This window comes from Acipenser ruthenus, chromosome 7, assembly GCF_902713425.1.
Source record: "Acipenser ruthenus chromosome 7, fAciRut3.2 maternal haplotype, whole genome shotgun sequence".
NCBI classification, from domain to species: domain Eukaryota; kingdom Metazoa; phylum Chordata; class Actinopteri; order Acipenseriformes; family Acipenseridae; genus Acipenser; species Acipenser ruthenus.
The window spans coordinates 66,940,805-66,958,908 of NC_081195.1; the positions used below are offsets into that span (position 1 = coordinate 66,940,805).

At 40.8% G+C, this 18,104-nt stretch overlaps 1 protein-coding gene across 2 annotated transcripts; it reads right to left on the bottom strand.

Annotated features, from left to right (window-relative positions):
* Nucleotides 1–206: 206 nt before the first annotated feature.
* LOC117416161 (dual specificity tyrosine-phosphorylation-regulated kinase 2) lies at nt 207–12,891 on the bottom strand. Of its 2 annotated transcripts, none has more exons than XM_034027233.3 (3): nt 12,308–12,891; nt 11,404–11,543; nt 207–5,321 (listed from the first exon to the last, which is right to left on the bottom strand). In XM_034027233.3, exons 1-3 carry the CDS (start codon nt 12,345–12,347, stop codon nt 3,717–3,719), a joined length of 1,785 nt encoding a protein of 594 aa, XP_033883124.2. In that variant the 5' UTR covers nt 12,348–12,891; the 3' UTR covers nt 207–3,716. The 2 variants fall into 2 exon arrangements, with proteins under 2 accessions (XP_033883124.2, XP_058883653.1); XM_059027670.1 differs by having other exon boundaries at nt 12,661–12,817.
* Nucleotides 12,892–18,104: the final 5,213 nt, after the last annotated feature.

The following is an 18,104-nucleotide window of genomic DNA, read 5'->3' on the forward strand; positions in this document are numbered from 1 at the left end:
GAAAACGTTGGTAGGATCTACAATATCTGAACTAATCTTCTCTGTTCAATAATAAACTAACGTTGCTGAAGAGGTTGATCATGGCAGATAAACAGTGAGGGCGGATATGCGACGGATTACTGCATTTTAAAATGACTCCTTTTATAGTTTAACAAAAAAAAACGAAAAAAACTTTTGCACTTGTAAAAAAAGAGGGACAATAAAACTTTGTGTTTATATTATTTATTTGAAATAATTTTCTGGCCACAACAGTAAAATTAACAAATGATCACTAGAAAAGTTCATACTTCTGTCATCAGCTGTACAATACATACAGTATCATAAAACTGGCCACTAGGATTAAAAATCCACTACAACATGTTTAAAATGTCAAGTGGCAACAGCAGCATCCCACAAAAAAGATTATTACATACATATGTACACGTCCACATTCAATCCACAATAAACTTTCACATCTGTACAGTACACAGCCTTGCAGCATAATAAAAAACATGTGTCTAATCTGGTGCTCGATTTACAAAAGAAAAAAAAAGACTGAAGCCACTGCCGTTGACATTACATAGGCAGCAACTGAGCCCAGGAACCACAACTAAGTTTTGACAGGAAGTAGCAAAATGTACAAGCCTCCAAAACTGTGATCTTTACCACCTTGCTGTTTCCATGAAGAAGCTGCTACCATGGTGCAACATAGGGCAGTAGAACTAACCGTGGACTGTAGATCAGAGGCAAAAGGGTATATGCTGGATACATCCAACACCGTCAAAGAACTGCAGTTAAAATTATGCTACATGACTATTTTATTTTATAACAGTTTCATTTATGAAGTTTGTCATATGGACCAAAAGTTGGGACAAAAGTTTACAATACTTTTCTAAATGGAGCTGTTCATACCAAATGCCCTGGGTTTCCATGCAATACATTATCACACAACGATTTCTGAGGTAATTTATTATTTTTTTTTTGTTGAAAGTAGTGTATTTTTATTTCATATTGTATTCTGTCGTGCCTTTACCATTTAAACAAAACATTTTTTTTTTTAAAGTTTGATGTTAAGACCAAAACAAAAACTGCACTGACAAGGCAATCCTTTCACCTCTTTGAGTAAAACAGACATCGCTTTTAAGATCTGCTTTCTGGGCTGGTTATGAGAAGTCTTGGGAGGAGAGCAGCCCAGTTCACCTCATGAAAAAAGCTTCTCTCAACAGGGATGGAAAAAAAGACTCCTATTGCATAGCCATTTGAGCCACTCCTGGTTTTATACGAATCTAACCAAACACACCCAAGCGTGTTACCTATACTCTGTGGCTAGTCAAGCTCGTAGTAAAACCTGGAATGGGTGAAACTGCTCTGCAGTAGGAACCTTCCCTGCTCTTGTATTGATTCAATGGGTTAAAGGGATGAACTGCTGGTAAAAAAAAACCAATAAAACCTACAACATGGCATTGATAACAAAAGGCACATTGTTTTAAACACTAAGGGCACAATTTATATCCACTGTTGTTTAGACATTCAAAAAAAAAAAAAAAAAAGGTTTTGAGAGTCATTCTTTAGCTAGGTTTCAAAGGGACTCTCAACACCCAGTTGATGAAGGTATCCAAGCTGGTCTGCTTGCCAAAATGACACAGGGCATTTGGAGTGCTGTGTTGAATAGCAACATGGAGGCACAACCTGTCAGACTGCAAGTCGCTTCCATGTCCAGAGCCCTTGTTAAATAATAGATGGGTTCCAGCAAGCCGTGCCACACAACAATCGGATGATACGGGAGTGTGGGGGGGTCCTGCTGGTTGCTAGGATGACGAGACACATTCAGGACTTTATAAAGTGTTTCCAGAAGCGTTTTTATTAATGATTTCTCATTTTTCTTCCTTTTCTTTTAAAATTGGACACTGGCACATTCAAATTGTAATTAAAATACAATTATAAAAAAACTAGTAGTCCTTCTCCAACAAATGGTACTGTGACTTTTATCCATTCAATATGTGCAAATGGTGGTTTAAAAATGACCTGGATTTTATCCAGAAGCAATATATTATTGTGTACTGTTTTCATTACAATACTGAGACTGTTTAAAAGCGTATGAAGGAATCATTCAAATGCTCAGCACTCGCTTCTTTATACAACTGAAATCCTGGGGTTGAACCCCTTTTTTGAGGCTATAAAAGGGTGTCAGTTTCTCTAAACTAAAGTAACAAGTTGTGGCCTCACGAGATATTTAATGCTATAAATTATTTCAGCTCTCCAGCCCAATATTTACAAGCCCGCTGAGGTACCTTCTGCATATTGCTCTTTTAAAAATGCTACAATCTACTTGTGACGATATTTCACAATGCTACACTCTATAGCTTTTTCTCCTTAACTGATCCTCTCTGACCCGGCACACTCGGTTATTTAATCACAACATTCAAAAGTATTCCATACAGTTGAATACAATATATTTGTGAGGCCCTCTAGAAATCCTCTCGAAACAAAACATTCAAATTCCTACTTCAACATGCCAGCGCCCTAACTCTTTAACCAGCCACTAGCTCCTGACTTGCAGTGGATCTCCAGTGTGTGTTGGACAGTTTCCAGCTATTGCTATAGTGATTCAAGCACAGCAGCCAAGCCAAGCCAATCTCAATGTTCCTGTTTACTCTTGTTGTGTGTACCCTGCACTTCAAGTTATGGTTTTAAAAAATGAAATTTAAAAATACCTTACAAAAAAAGGTAAAGCACCAAAGGGTTTACATTTATACAAAATGCCGCTCTGGGGAAAGTGGGTTAGCTCTGTTCTTTTACCTGTTCCAAAAGACAGTCAGCTAGCGAGTCACTGTGCCAACTAACACAATTCCATACTGCACCTGTACCAATTAACACAACGGGGCATTCAGATACAGATACAACTAGATCTGTGACTCGCTCGTTTTCATTCGCTGTCTGTTTCCTCTCTCCCTTTCTTTCTTCTATATGTTTAACAGGAATGTTTAGAGCATTGGAGGCACATAAAAAATATGTCATGTAAACATACTTTATTTTAAAAATACTTTTTGCATTTATTTCTCTCTCTCTCTCTTATTAAGCATCCATTTCAGCATCCTTGAATCTTTTCGCCTTCCCTTTTCCCACTTTCACTGTATATCTGTTTTGAATCCCCTTGATCTTGGTTTCTATTTCTGCCAGTTGTCTCATGTACTGTGAGTCTCGACTATAAAAAGCCACTGAGGACACGACACGGCTGATCCCTGTGTTTAACCCTGATTGGAACTAGCTGTAGACCTGAGCTGGGGTGGAACACGGGCTTCTTTCACTTAAAACACTAGATTTTTGTAGAACAGCTCCATGGCGGCCTGTACAACACTAAAACGTTACAGAAGATACCAAAGCTAAACATGGGCTTGATAGAGTATTAGGCAGGACTGTGTGGGATGCTGACACCCTGCAACAGTGCACTCAGTTTTGAGACAAAGAAAACCTAGAGCATTCTCCTCAGTCATTTTTTTCCCCTTCTACAATAAATATTTTTTTTAAATGTAAAAAATAAAAAAAAATAAAAAAGTCATGTAGTGATTAAGCAAACAAATATCCAAACCCAAAACTTTTCAATCCTGCACTTGAATAAGGCTCAGCATTGTGGTTATTATTTTTTTATATATATATATATATATATATATATAATAAAAAGAAGGTAAAAAGAATAATAATAATTAGATTCCCGTTGTGACGGATCGGACTCCATCTCAGCTGACTAACTTTGGCAACACTGTCCTCTGTTGGATATTCCCATTGGCATCGGTGATTTGTGCCAAATTAGTCCTTAACTTAGAGGAGGCGGATCCTGAAGTTGGAGGTAATTTGGAAATGGATGTAATAGCACCAGTGCTCTCCGTGATCCGCTTGGTGGCGCTCTTCTCCCCGGTCGGGGGTTTTGGCAAGCGTCTCCTCAGCCAAGGGTGTCTTAAGGCCTGGCTGGGTGTCATGCGGAGAGAGGGATCCCATTCCAAACACTGTTTCAGAAAGTCCAGGAACAGGGGGTCGTCGCAGCCCTTCAGAGCCGTCACACACTCCTTGCTCCCTGGCGGGCCCCTGAGTTTCCCCCTGCGCGAGCGCCCACCGTTCAGAACCGTGGAGCCATCCGGCAAGCTCGTGACAGTGCAGTACCGGGGGTAACCCTTGGAGCTGACAAAATTTTTGGCTCTTTTGGATGAATCTAGAAGCTTCTGTGTTGGCATACCGAGCAGTTCTATCATGCATGCCAGTTGGTCCCCTTCATCTTCTCCCGGTAAGAGAGGGTAACCCGTCAGCAGCTCTGCCAGTATACAGCCCAGGCTCCACATGTCGATGGGCATGCCGTACCTGGAGCCGAGGATCACTTCCGGCGCCCGGTAAAAGCGAGACTGTATGTAGGTGTAGACCCGCTGGTGCTCGTAGCAGCTGGAGCCGAAGTCGATCACCTTGATCCCGCTCCTGCCCTGCTGTTTCAGCAGGATGTTCTCGGGTTTCAAGTCACAGTGGATGATTTTGTTTTTGTGCAGGGCGTCCAGGCACTGCAGGATAGAGTGGGCGAATTTGCGCACCAGCGGCAGGCTGAAGCCCTGGAACTTGTTCTTCTTGATGAGCTCATACAGGTTCATGCTCAGCAGCTCGAAGGTCATGCAGATGTGGCTGCGGAATGTGAAGTGCTCCAGCATGTGGATGACGTTCATGGATCCGTCCTTGTCCTGCTTGCGCAGGTGCTCCAGGATGCGGATCTCCTCCGCCGCCTGTCTGTGGAAGCGCTTCTCGTTGCGCACCATCTTGAGGGCCACGTGCTGGTGCGCCTTGTGGTCGTAGGCCTTCACCACCTGGCCAAAGCTGCCCTTGCCAATAATCTTGAGCACCTCATAGCGGTACGCGAGGTGGTCGTGGGGCACGTGGATATAGGAGCCCTGGTCGTCGTCGTAGCCGCCATTGTTGGAGCCCCCGATCACGCCCAGCCTCTTCTTGGCGTTTGGACCCAAAAAGTAGATCTCGGGGTAGTTGAAGATCTCATGGTGCTCGAACACCGTCAGCTTGGGCATGTATTGCTTCATGGCCTGTTCAGGTGCCATGGGCGAGGCTTTCGTCCTCCCTGTCCCGTCGGAGGACTTGAGGGAGCTGGAGCTGCCCTGGCGGCGGTGGGCACTGTCCAGCTGCCTGTCCTGCACTGATGGCAAGCCGGTTTTGCCCACCGGAGTGAGGCCGTTGGGCTGGGCTGTTAAAACCGTCCGCTTGTTGCTGTTTTCCTCAAAAAGTTGCTGGACGTGGATCTGCTGGTGGGTACCGATGTGCAGGTGGTCGTTCATTGTGTGTTTATTGCCTCCGACCTGAAGGAACACAAGAAAAAAACAAACCCATTAGCATGCATTATTTATATCATTTTACTAAGTGTGTAAGCTCTTGATTCCCACTAAATAAAAAGAGCATCAATATATTTTGCCATTAAAACACAAACCATGCACTAGTGTTACTGTTCCTGTTTTAAAATACTGGATAACATTATTTTTTTGTTTTTTACATTTGCAGATATTAGATGCTAAAAATCCACATGGATTAAGCATGGATTCAAATATTGAAGTACAAAGCTGATTTATATGAAGGACTTCAAATTACCTGGTCTGATCCTTTATAATGAATGTGCTATTTTAAGACTCCATTTATTACTTATTTAATTATTTATGTATCCCCCCCCCCCCCCCCCCCCGCCATCACAAAATTCGGTATGGAGCTTTTTAACAGTGCATCAGATCCCCGAGTGAAACAGAAACCCTCTAATCCTGCACTTCTTTTTCTCCCACTTCCACTTCAAATCCATTTCCTTCTCTAATGTGCTGTGTATGCATGTTGTTTACCCAATCTCTTAGGCTTTGGGAATAAAAACACCCATTTGGTTAACTGCTGCTTCAAGTTCAAGTTTTTTTTTTTTTCATACACCATCCTGATTTGATACGTTTTTATTCTCCCACATCAGCAGCAAGCTATCAGAGAGCTGCTTCAGCCTTTAGTGTTCGTTCCTCCAGGAAACATGAATGTAATTGAAGGCTTTGTTTTCACTCCCACTGCCCTCATGCTTGAACACTTCCTGAGCTGCTTGTTAACCCCGCAACTTATCTATTTACTTTCCATTAGAGAGAAGAAAGATAAAAAGAACCAGGTGCTTAAACATGTTAAAAATCGAATTGGAAAAGCTATCCCTCCATCGTTTATTTAGTTGTTTATTTTTTAATATATAACATGACTAGAAACATGTATTTGTGTAAAAGGCTACACGTGTAAAGCATTTAATTCTATACGGAAAAATCCTGTGAAAAGATATTGCATATGGAATGAATTGGCCTACACTGTACAGCGCAGCCCAATTCCTTCCCTGTGCAATATTAACAAACACCAACCATGTGTTTATTCACCCACGTGTATGAGCACATTGTGAGTGTGTGTGTGTATGTGTCTGTATTTATTTCTATGTGATATGCAATGTGTGCTTTAATAAATGCAAAGCATAAATGGATTTTGTTCCCAATGCTCTTCCCCAGACTAATCATGCAGCATCTATATGGGCTAAAGCTAAGCTATTGAACCTGGAATACAAAAGATCAAATGAATAGAAAATGTCAGCTAAAAGGGGAAGCACTTAAAGAAATGGGCCCAGCTACCGTCAATAGTTAGCCAGGTATCAATACGGTGAGAAGGTAGGGGATTATACCTGGGTTTAACAACACAGTGATAATGGGGACTGTTAAACGCGTGGCAATTGCTTCTGAAGATAAAGCCTTCATTAGCCTGTTGTGAAAAGGTGGGTAACCATGATGCCTTCATAGCTTATGGCAAGTTAGAGCCATACCAAGTGTCTTCAAAATGAAATGAAATTAAATGTATGTAAAAATGCAGTGGATAACAATACCTGCTACAATCAGCTGGAGAATGAGATCATTCTCCAGATCATGAGACTCATTACTTTCTCCTACATCTGACAGTCGCTATACAAGACAGATACAAGTGTTCTCTTTCAATTTGCTGAAGCTTGGACAGAGTGTTTGTTTGTCATTGGTGGCACAGGAGTTACCAAACCAGAAAGCCATCAACCAATGTACAGCACCATTCATTTCCTCATGAATACCAGGCAAGACTTTTATGGTGTGATCAATTTTGGGCTTGTTTATAATTTTGTAAGTCGAGCTTCACTGTTAACCCTTTAAGGTACAAAAGTCATGTCCCACAAATAAAACAATGCTACCTTTCTTATTTTTGCAATGAGGTGCATGAAACAAGGTTTAATATTTACTGACAGGTTGGATCTGATCATCCACATTGTCAGTTTCCTCCTCACGATACTCGAGTCGCTCTCAAATGTATTTTAATTAGAAACTGTTTGAACAGCCACTCAATTCCTTGTGTACCTGAAGGGGTTAAATACATTTCTTCTGTTTCGGTGACTGGGGATTTACTGTAAATTACTTAAATTAAAAAGGTCAATTACAGAAAGCCTTTTCAATGCCTTCAAGCACACAATCTCAGACTGATTTTGTCAGATGTCAGAATCTACTCCGTGTTGAGCCACTTCACTGATTAGTTGATAGACAGACAAGATGCTGGGGCCACATGGATTTTGTATTGCGAGTCACTGTTTGGAGTAATTAAGGTACGGATTATGGAGAAGATTAATAGGTATACAAAGGCTTTATCCAGTTTCCTACTCTCGGTACCCATTTCACTGCCCCATTTGCAGTCAGGTATTTAAAAAAAGGTTCCTAAAATATATTAAAAAAGTATTAATCTTTCGTACAATATCAGTAAAGCAGAGGAGCTTGGCAAAAACAGTATTGGATCCTGGGTAAGTGAAATGCACAAAGAGGATGAGTGACAGTGGGGACTAGGGGTCGAGAATTCATTCATGACCTCGTACTACCAGGCTTGCTACACCTTTACTGGTCACGTGAACCCTGACGAGACAGGTGTTAAAATGAAAACTGGATTTAAAAAATGATTAAAATCAATCAAGCCAAACCTGAAGCTCTCCGTTGTTTCTAATCCTAACCCTGATAAACGGCTGCATCTCAGCTGCTCAGTGTGAGCTATTATTATTATTATTATTATTATTATTATTATTATTATTTATTTCTTAGCAGACACCCTTATCCAGGGCGACTTATCACATTATACATATTATACATTATTTCACATTATACAGATATCACATTATTTTTTACATACAATTACCCATTTATACAGTTGGGTTTTTACTGGAGCAATCTAGGTAAAGTACCTTGCTCAAGGGTACAGCAGCAGTGTCCCCCACAAGGGTCAGGAGTCCAGAGCCCCAACCACTACCCCACACTGCTGCCCACTACTCCACAGCTATACTTGGGAGACCCCGCTTTGCATCAGTGCGTTCCACACCACTTGTCCTTCATCAGATGATACCAGGGTGCCAATGCTTGCCAAGACCCCTGTGTGGCCCTGCACCATCAGAGCAGTTCACAGAAAACATTCCTGCTGAAATTGATTTTTAGAACTACCTTTTGGAGCTTGATAATAAAAAGCAGAGGCCAGAAATTGGGTCTCAAACATATCACAAGTTTTATCCAACCAGTAATTAGACTCACATGAGTCTATACAGCTTTTAGTCATTACCTCCTAAAAAGAACATCACAAAAAAAAAGGTTTACCAAGGGGCTCATCCAGTTAAAGCGCTGCCGCTGGGAGAGCAGGATGAGTCACACAGCCTGGACGGCGTCAGTTCGCATCTGGGCTGTGCAAAGGCTGAACTTTGCTGGGGACTCCGAAGGGGGCGTCACATTGGCTGTGACACTCCCGGGGTGGGGGATGGGAAACCGGCAGGGGCTCCTTCTCCTCATCGTGCAACAGCGAACCCCACTGGCCAGACACCGAGCACATTAAGAGTGGATAAAAAGCAGGGCTGATCTCTGTTCTACGACATCGGTAGCCCGCCCACCTCTGCTCTGGATTGCACAGTGTAAAAACGAATCTGGCTTTAGGCTCGTGAGATCGGAGGACGCTCACACACCCTCAGAACGTCTGTGCTGTGTGGGGACTCGCTGCGGTGAGGAGAAAAAACATAATTGGAAATTCCAAACTGATGAATTGTAGGATTGCATCATGAGTGGCTGAAGCTATATAACTCATAAAAATCATCTCCCAACTGAGGGCAGATATAAGGACTATCCAGCAGAGACGCAACAAGCAAGCCAGGTTGTACAATAGACCTTTACTGGTCTATTAAATATTAATCTAAACCATTTTGGGTGGATGCCAGCACTATGAATGAACACTATATTTACAACAGCACAATAATCCAGAATATAATTTGTTTAAAAAAAATGTTATTTGTGGCGTTTTAACTTTCGACCGTTTTTTGTGTTTCGAGCAAAAATCAAAAAAGGCCAGGAAGGATGAGAACAGTCGCAAAACCCCAATTCCGAAACTATGAAGAATTATGCAAATTAAGTGGGTACCTAATTAACATACCCGTGCAAAAATCAAAAGGGTTGATGTGGTCGGATTTTGTATTTTCCATCTAAAGTGGTTCCACCTGTTTCAAAGAGTCCTAAAGGAGGGGAATCTAAACAGGCTCCGTACTACAATAAAAAGGGTCTGCTGTGGGTGGAGTCACTCTAACTGTACTAATGGTGATGGTGCCCAATGTGCTGCCAGGGATTGCTGCCATTTTAGAGGATGAAAGGGATAATGTAGCTGCAACCCCCCCCCGTATGGAAACGCACTCGAAAGTAGACCCCACCGGTGTCTCGTCAAAGGGCCACCTGTTTGGAGACATCGGGGATATCGAATGGATAAAGCTACCTTATTGTATTTATGGGATGAACTTAGAGGATTTAGGGTCAGGCACCCCGAGGGGTCATGCATTGCCAGTATCACTTGCAGCCGTGTCATTCTTTGCCACAGATTGTTTGTATGATATCCTATTATTCACTTGCATGTTATTCATTTTCACGAAGTGCAACCAGGTATAGAGGACATTGTACTCCAAAATGAAAAACAAACACATAAACGAATAAATAAACAAATGTCGATGTATTTGTAGATGTATCCGCCATAACCGGGTACATTAACTACATTTACAGAAATGAGGCTACATTAAGATGAACGCTCTATTTTTTTTCTCTCTGTCCTGACGCACTTGCTTTATTGAATGTACCGTCTCTTGTTCCTCCATATCTCCTGAAACACACGCCTGTTTTGTTTTGCTCCGCCTTTATTACCTTTCAATCCCACCTGCCCACTGATTGAAATCCTGAAACGATTTGCGTCATTAACATGTAGGTCTCTCATTTAAATACTGAATAGTTATTCCGCCACCTCCATCGCACTCATCCCACCTGTCGGATAACAGCAGAAAAGTGTTTAATTTTATGATGGAAACACGTTTGAAATAAGTTGGGTTAAAACGGACAGAGACAGTGAGTCGGAACACACTTTTGATATTCAGCACCAATATGAAAAGCAAGCACGCATCTATAATAGTTCACACCATTCCAAACGCAATGCATATTACAGTATTGGCAGGTGGACAGTGTGCAGTGGAGCACAGCACGGACAGCGTATTTGTATTCACTATAATCTGTTTAGCAGGGACCGGGCAATAGGCTTTTTTTTTGTACATAATGTATTTATCAGCACTTATCGTTATGCGCATTGCAAATCTCTGCACAACATGCAACATTTACACTTGTTTAATTTCAGGTGTGTTTCTTTAAAAGGGCTGAAAATTAATTCTGCTACAGCTGTTCCGGCCTTCAAACACAGAAGACACCGGCTCCCAACCCCAACCACCCCCAACCCCATAACCTTTGATATTTTTGGTATAGAATCAAAAACTCAAAACGGGTGTTTAGTTATTTATAAGAAAGGGTACACTGTCAAGTAAAATATGCTTTGATTATTTTCTGCACAATAATTGTATAATTATACCACATTAAAAAAAGACCGGTAGTTTACTATTAGAACAGGTCATGTGTCCCCCAGCACCGCCTCTTACCTTTACATGTCAGTCTATTGTTCTGAACAGTGTCGCCTGGCCCATTGCTTTCGCTCTCGTTACATTCTTTCGTGTGACCTTGTTGTAGGGATGGTTACAATTACAGTACCGGTACATTAAAGTAAGTAACACATCGGGCTATTTATATCTCCTTAGCAACCACAGTGTTTAAGTATTATTATTAAAAGGTTGTAGTACACAGTACAGTATTCTGCATTAATGACACCAGCTTTGCAAATTTGATTCATTCAGCGAAGAGTTAAATAAATAAAAGACAGCTTAGTAAATACAAAGTGGATCCCATGTTAGTATTATTATCTGCACGTTCCTAATATTATTGTTTGCAAATTAACACAGTAATTTTCCCAAGTTCCCCCGTGCAGAGGTGGCCTTACCGAGAGCGTGCAGGTGTTCCGGAGAGGCGGCAACGCGACGGACAACTGCGGGTCGGTCCCTGGTCCAGTCAGTAGACCCCCTGCACTGGTCCCGGCCGACTGCAACTGGCAATCGCCCTCACCCCCTTTGCCTGCGGCGACTCAATGCCCAGCAAGAAGAAAACAAGAACACCATAAATACCGTACTCATTTACTATGTACAATAAATGCTGACACCTACATTTGTATACTGAAGTCACTAAGGTCATGTAGGTCCAAGTACCGGCGAATGGTAAGCGTACAGCACAGACTGTAGGGTTTACATTCTGAGTATACAGCTCAGCCAACACTGGCCAAAACACTGGGCTGGAGGGGTTCAGTCTCTCAGCTGATCCCGTCTCAACATGTTTGAGGAAGAAAGAAAAAACAATACTACAGAACACCCTCCTTAGGAAAAGGCAAAATGCATTTTATGAAAAGTAGTATAATCCAACTAAACCCTATATTGAAATTATATATATATATATATATATATATATATATATATATATATATATATATATATATATATATATATATATATATATATATATATGCAGGGTTTCTTGGCTTTATATATATATATATATATATATATATATATATATATATATATATATATATATATATATAATTTTTATAAAAATGCAAAAAAAAAAAAAGCTATCGACAGAAAAATGCAAAAAAAGAATCTTAATTGTGAACCCCCCAAATCCTTTCCAATACCCCCGGATCCCCAATGCAAGCAGACGATGAAATAATATAACATCCACATGCAGCAGACACCTATCTCAAATCACATTAGGGATTGGTGTGTTTGGAGACAAAAACAATGCAGGTTAACATTTCCTTTGCTTTCTTTCGCCCCTGGCTTCTGTTTCCTTACCAGTCGGGTAGACGGCAGCGCAGGGTTTCTTGGTTAACATGGCCGCTGGAGAGACACACGGAAAATCCACTTTCAGTGTCTCTCCTCCTCCCCCACTCTCTGATCACCAACTGTTACTCCAATCAGCTACATCCAGACATGCATTTTCAACCTGAGCCGCAAAACCAAGCGCTTCCACACAAAACGACACCCAAAAACTTGCTACCATGGCTTTAGAACCTAAAAAAACCAGTAGCGTCATTAACTGTCTAAAAATCCATGCAATTAAAAACGATAAACATCCCAGCGTTGCTTAGAGGAGCTATCGCAGCAGCAGCACTCATTTGCGTGGCAAAGAGGTAAACCACACTCACTCCCAGTATTATAGGCGAGGGATATGCAGAATCCTCCGTATCTCTCCTTGCTCTCTCCACTCCCCTCTGTGCACTTACGTGAAATGCGGTTGGTCCGGTTGCTAAGCGAAACTAAACTCTCCAGACATACACAGTGACAAAGGGGCTTCGGGCAGAGCAGCAACGGCACGGTTCAACAGACCCAAGTTAAAGAGAACCCACCCATTATACCACATAGGCGCTCAGGACTTACTACAGAAACTGTTGCGCTCCGGTGAAGTTCACAAATATATAAACAGAATAAACGCACCCGGGGGTGGGGTGCGTTCCTCGCCTGACTCTCAAAAACACGCAAACCAGAAGTCCCTCTAAATCAAAACAGTGCATGTTCATTGTCATCATTAAAACAAACGTTAATTACTTATAGCAAACACTGACAAAAGTACCGTCTATACCGGTAAGCACATAGGTGTCATGTTGTTACTTTCAGTTTGGTTGTACTCTAATACTTTACAGTTTAAACCTTTTGTTTGTTTGTTAATATTGCATTAGTTTCTTTATTACAGATTACTGTCTTCGGAGATGCTTATTAATAGCTTGTGTTAAGACTACATTTGAGTTTTACAGTTCCGAAAGTGTGTTCAAATACGTATCTAGCTCCTTTGCTTTTCACAGGAACAGTATATAAATAACTCATTCACAGGTGCCTCCAGGTGCTTACCTTTCCAGTCGATATATAATATACAGTAAGTCTGCATTATGAATGTGTCTTTCTTTTTACCCTGATGACAATTACAAGTTATATGCAGACACTCCTGCTCATCAATCCCAGTCTATACGCCTGTAAGAAGTCTGGACCCCTGCATCTACAGTATATGGATCTCTCCCAGGTGCCGGTGAGAGAGGATTGAAGTACATATCTGCCAAACACTCTGGCAGATTTCCATATCAAGAAAATGAAACTGACTTTCAATTCATTAAAGTGTCGCACTGAATGTCCCCAGATGCCAGGATCTTACCAGATGGTCAATGGGCTATTTGAAGACTTGTTTCACTCACAAGAGCATCACAATATACATTAGTGTGGAGCAGCACAAGAGTCTGGAGGACTCCCTCCGCACTGCTGCTGTAGGATTCAGCAATGAACCAGCAGCTCCAGCATGGTTTGGTGACCTATTCCATACACCCAGTACTCTACTCTCACCACTACCCCCCAACACAGCTTCCATCCTGGGATTAACCTAGTTACTCTTCTCCAAAAAGTTGTTAACAGTTCCTGTTTTTTTTCTCTCTTTCAGACCTGTTTACATTTTGGATTGTACACACTGTATAAGGATGAATAGAAATCTTGATCTTTCTTATGTGTGGCAGACAGCCCATTATATATGTTTTCTTTCACCTATCATCAGCACACACAGTGAAAACGGTTTGGATTACAACTGGTATTACTGAGATGTGAAGTACCTTGTGACAGAGGTGTGAATAGTCCTGGGAAAGCAGGTGTGATCTTGCTGCTCGATGTAGACTGCTAGCTTTGTGTCTGGCATCCAGATTCCTGTACACCTGTTGTCTAAATCACTTTAATCCAGTTTCTGTTTTTGCTGCCCTGTGTATCCCCCCAAGTTAAAAGCAGAATGTTGTCCAATTAGACACTTGGGTCTCGTGTTCAGCCCTGGGACAAGTGGTAGCAAGCTACACAACACATGGCACTAATATCAAGATTGAGAAATGCAAACCCTTTTTAAAATGGCATTCAAACATTCCAAACTTAACCACCATGACTGCCCAGTTTAGGATTCTGAAGTTACCCCTGAGTAAAAAAAAAGCCCAAGTTTAAAGAGCAAATGATAGTAGACTGGGGCAGCTTGAAAGTTGAACTGGCTTAAACTTTTTGTTTTATTCCTGTAAATGCCGTTTTATTAAATTGGCATTTTTGGTTGTTTTTAGTTATTTTTTCATGTGTTTCTCAAGCGCTTCGGGGTAGCTTTGGATGTAAAACAGCAATACAGAAGTCCAAGATTGCTACTGTTGTAATTGAATACAGACCTCTGCATGAAAACTGAAGATAAATGCTGTGAAATACTACATGCAGAAGGGCCCACTGCTTTAGTGAAGTGGTGGTTACTGGCTTGAGTGCAGGGATTTAGCTGGTTTGAGCCTCTCCTCCCACAGTCACACATCTTCCAGCATGCTTTTTGAATCATGCTTTATCACAATGAAATCTGCTTGTCTCGTTTCTCTTCCGGTCACATGCCCACCGCATCACCTCCTACACTCTCGCATGAGGATTTCTGATTGACAGCACTGTGAAATTATTCTCACAGCCACAATGACTCAGACACAAAGCCACTTTCCTCTGCTGATTGGTCACTGGGATTTAACAGGGCTGTATGCCCAGTGCCTTTCCACCATGACTAGGGCCCATCATCCTCAGTGAGTCTATTAACACTGTTTGGGTTTTGACATTTGAATCATGCACTGTTCACAAGCATTCTTTACAATTGCAGTACTATTCAATTACAGGTCACTGCTGTGGTTATATTTGTTTGTTGAGTGGATGTAATATGTATGCTTACATCTCCACTCTCCATTTCCTTAAGCTGTTTTCAGATGTGATATCCTTGAACTCTCATTCCTGGTTGTACAGTGGACTGTCTTCAGCATGGACCCTGGTAGTCCAGACTGATGTATAATCTGAACAACACTATATAATTAAAAGCAGGCTGATAGCAGGAGTAGAAAGACAGAACCAATCAATGCTCTAATTATATGATAAGTGTTGATGGGCACAGAACAGAACAGTGTGTTCCAAATGCACAGCAACACCTGAGACTTGTCTGCACTGAGCGCTTGGGTTTGTGCATGAAGGGGCTGCCATTCTTTCTAGTGCTCTGTGTTCAGTGGCTAAGTAGATGTACCTTTTGAATAGTTTTCAGTGTTAAAGGTTTCTGTGGGCTCTTTTTATTTAAAAAAAAACTAAACCAAACTAAATCTTCTCTTATGGAGACGCTTCCAGTTCATCTCTTTTTTTGTCTTCTATTAAAATTAAATTTTAAAAAATGTCTTGTGATAAAAAACAAACAAACACTTTTCCCTCATTTTCGAAGCCGCCATGGGAGAGAAGAAAAATGATTTCCTGCCTAAAAAATCTTTTTTATGATATATAATATACACTGATATTAAAAGTAAAAGGGTTTGTATGTGAAGTACTGTACTATACGCATAACCTAATTCTTAAGTAACACTTTACATTAAGTGTCTCAGATAGTAGTAGTAAATACATGTGTACTTACACATAATGACAATGTTATTATGCACAGTTATAATGTGTTTAATATGTACATCTTTTTTCACAATATATGTAAGTACACAATTGTCTCAGAAAAGGGTTAGGCTTGGGGTTAAATTTAGAGTTAGGGATAGGGTTAACGTTAGGGTTAGGATTAGGGTTATATCATGCAATAGTTGATTGACATGTACATTATAACTATGCATAATAACATTGTAATTATGTGTAAGTACACATGTATTTACTAAGTAACTACTATGTAAACAGTAATTAGAGACACAATGTAAAGTATTATGGTCCTTAAATGATATCCATTCCAAGCCAGCTATCAGTAACAGTACACATTATTTATTCCACTACTCTCCTTCATTGTCTATTTTTATGATGTTAACAGTGGTGGATCGTAATGTCACTGCTCTCATTCACTGCATTGTTATTGTATGCAGTTAAGAGTGTAGAAATCACCACTTGGGGAAAACCCCACCTGACTTATTATGAAGATTATTACAGTGTTAAAGAGTGGTGGTGTTTAGATCCATCATCGCAAATTACAGTTTTTATGTCATTTCAGGATTTCAGTCAGTGGACAGAAAGGTAGTAAAGGAGATACGGAGAAAGAAGAGAAGATACATTTACTAGAACACAATAATAAAGCAAGCACATCAGGACAAAGAGAACAAACGTAAAGTTAGAGAGTGAATTTCAATGTAGCCTAAATGTGTCATGTATTCAATTACAGTTTCAGTTAGGATAGTTTATGCCAAAATGAAAAATAAATATAGAAATAAATAAATCAATGTCAAAATAAATAAATACGTATATAGACATTTATTTATTTCTACATTTGTTTATTTATTCATTTATGTATTTATTTATTTTTCATTTTGGCATAGCAGCTTATCCTTTTCGTCCTCTAAAATAGCAGCACGTTGGGCTCCATCCTCTAAAATCGCAGCAATCTCTAGCAGCACATTGGGCTCCATCCTCTAAAATCGCAGCAATCTCTAGCAGCACATTGGGCTCCATCCTCTAAAATCGCAGCAATCTCTAGCAGCACATTGGGCTCCATCCTCTAAAATCGCAGCAATCTCTAGCAGCACATTGGGCTCCATCCTCTAAAATCGCAGCAATCTCTAGCAGCACATTGGGCTCCATCCTCTAAAATCACAGCAATCTCTAGCAGCACATTAGGCTCCATCAGTATAGTAGTCAGAGTCACATCAGACCCTTTGCATCTCCATTAGGACTCTTTGAAACAGGCGGAACCACTTTAGACGGAAAATACTAAATCCGACCACATCAACCATTTTGATTTTTGCATGGGGGGTATGTTAATTAGGGACCCACTTAATTTGCATAACATTCCTCATACTGTCAGAATTGGGGTTTTGCGACTGTTCTCATCCTTCCTACCCATTTTAGATTTTTGCTCGGAAAACAAAAAAACAGTCGGAAATTTAAGCCTAGCCCCCCACCCCCAGAAAAGCCCTCAGCGACGGTCGGAACATCTTCAGAATGAGCATCGGCTTTGCGGTGGATTGCTGTTGCTGCACAGGTCAGCACAGTTCAGCACAGCAGATATACACTGTAACAACAAAGACATGCTTGAGTGTTTAACTGCAGCGTGTTAGCTACAGCTAATCATAGCCTGTGTCATTATTCAAAGAGCTCTCTTCATTTTCATTACCGTCATTATGATACAAACAAACTGAAGAGTCAATCTGTCGGCTGCAGATACTGTTCACTGTAAACAGCAACGTGTATCATTCAGTAGATTTTTATTAGGATTTCATATGACCCCTTGGCTTTCTGAAAGCTTCTTCACCACCTGTCATAGCCTGTGCAGTACTAGCCTATTGCACTAGACTGGGGGATGTCATTTTATTTCAACTGATCAACACCTGAAGACTTCATCAGCTAGATCCAGCGATGCTCAACTGATAATTTGCTTAATTAGACATTTTTCCTTGTTTTCAGCTCTTGAACAGTTGCATATTTCAAGTTAGCTGTACCATTTGGTAAGTAACTTGAACTGCAAGTTTAAGAACTGAAAACAAGTAAAAATGTCTAATTAACCAAATTATTAGTTCAAGTAAGGGTCTAGTTAAGTAATTGAGAGTTCTGTTGGAATGAAAACAAGCAGACACAGGGGGTCCCCAGGAGTTTGAGAAACCCT

Excerpts from the sequence above, each read along its gene's own strand:
- LOC117416161 (XM_034027233.3), bottom strand. The coding sequence starts at position 12,347 with ATGTTAACCAAGAAACCCTGCGCTGCCGTCTACCCGACTG. Across the intron at positions 11,544-12,307 it reads CGCTGCCGTCTACCCGACTG|TCGCCGCAGGCAAAGGGGGT; the intron begins GTAAGGAAACAG and ends CTGGGCATTGAG. Across the intron at positions 5,322-11,403 it reads GGAACACCTGCACGCTCTCG|GTCGGAGGCAATAAACACAC; the intron begins GTAAGGCCACCT and ends GTGTTCCTTCAG.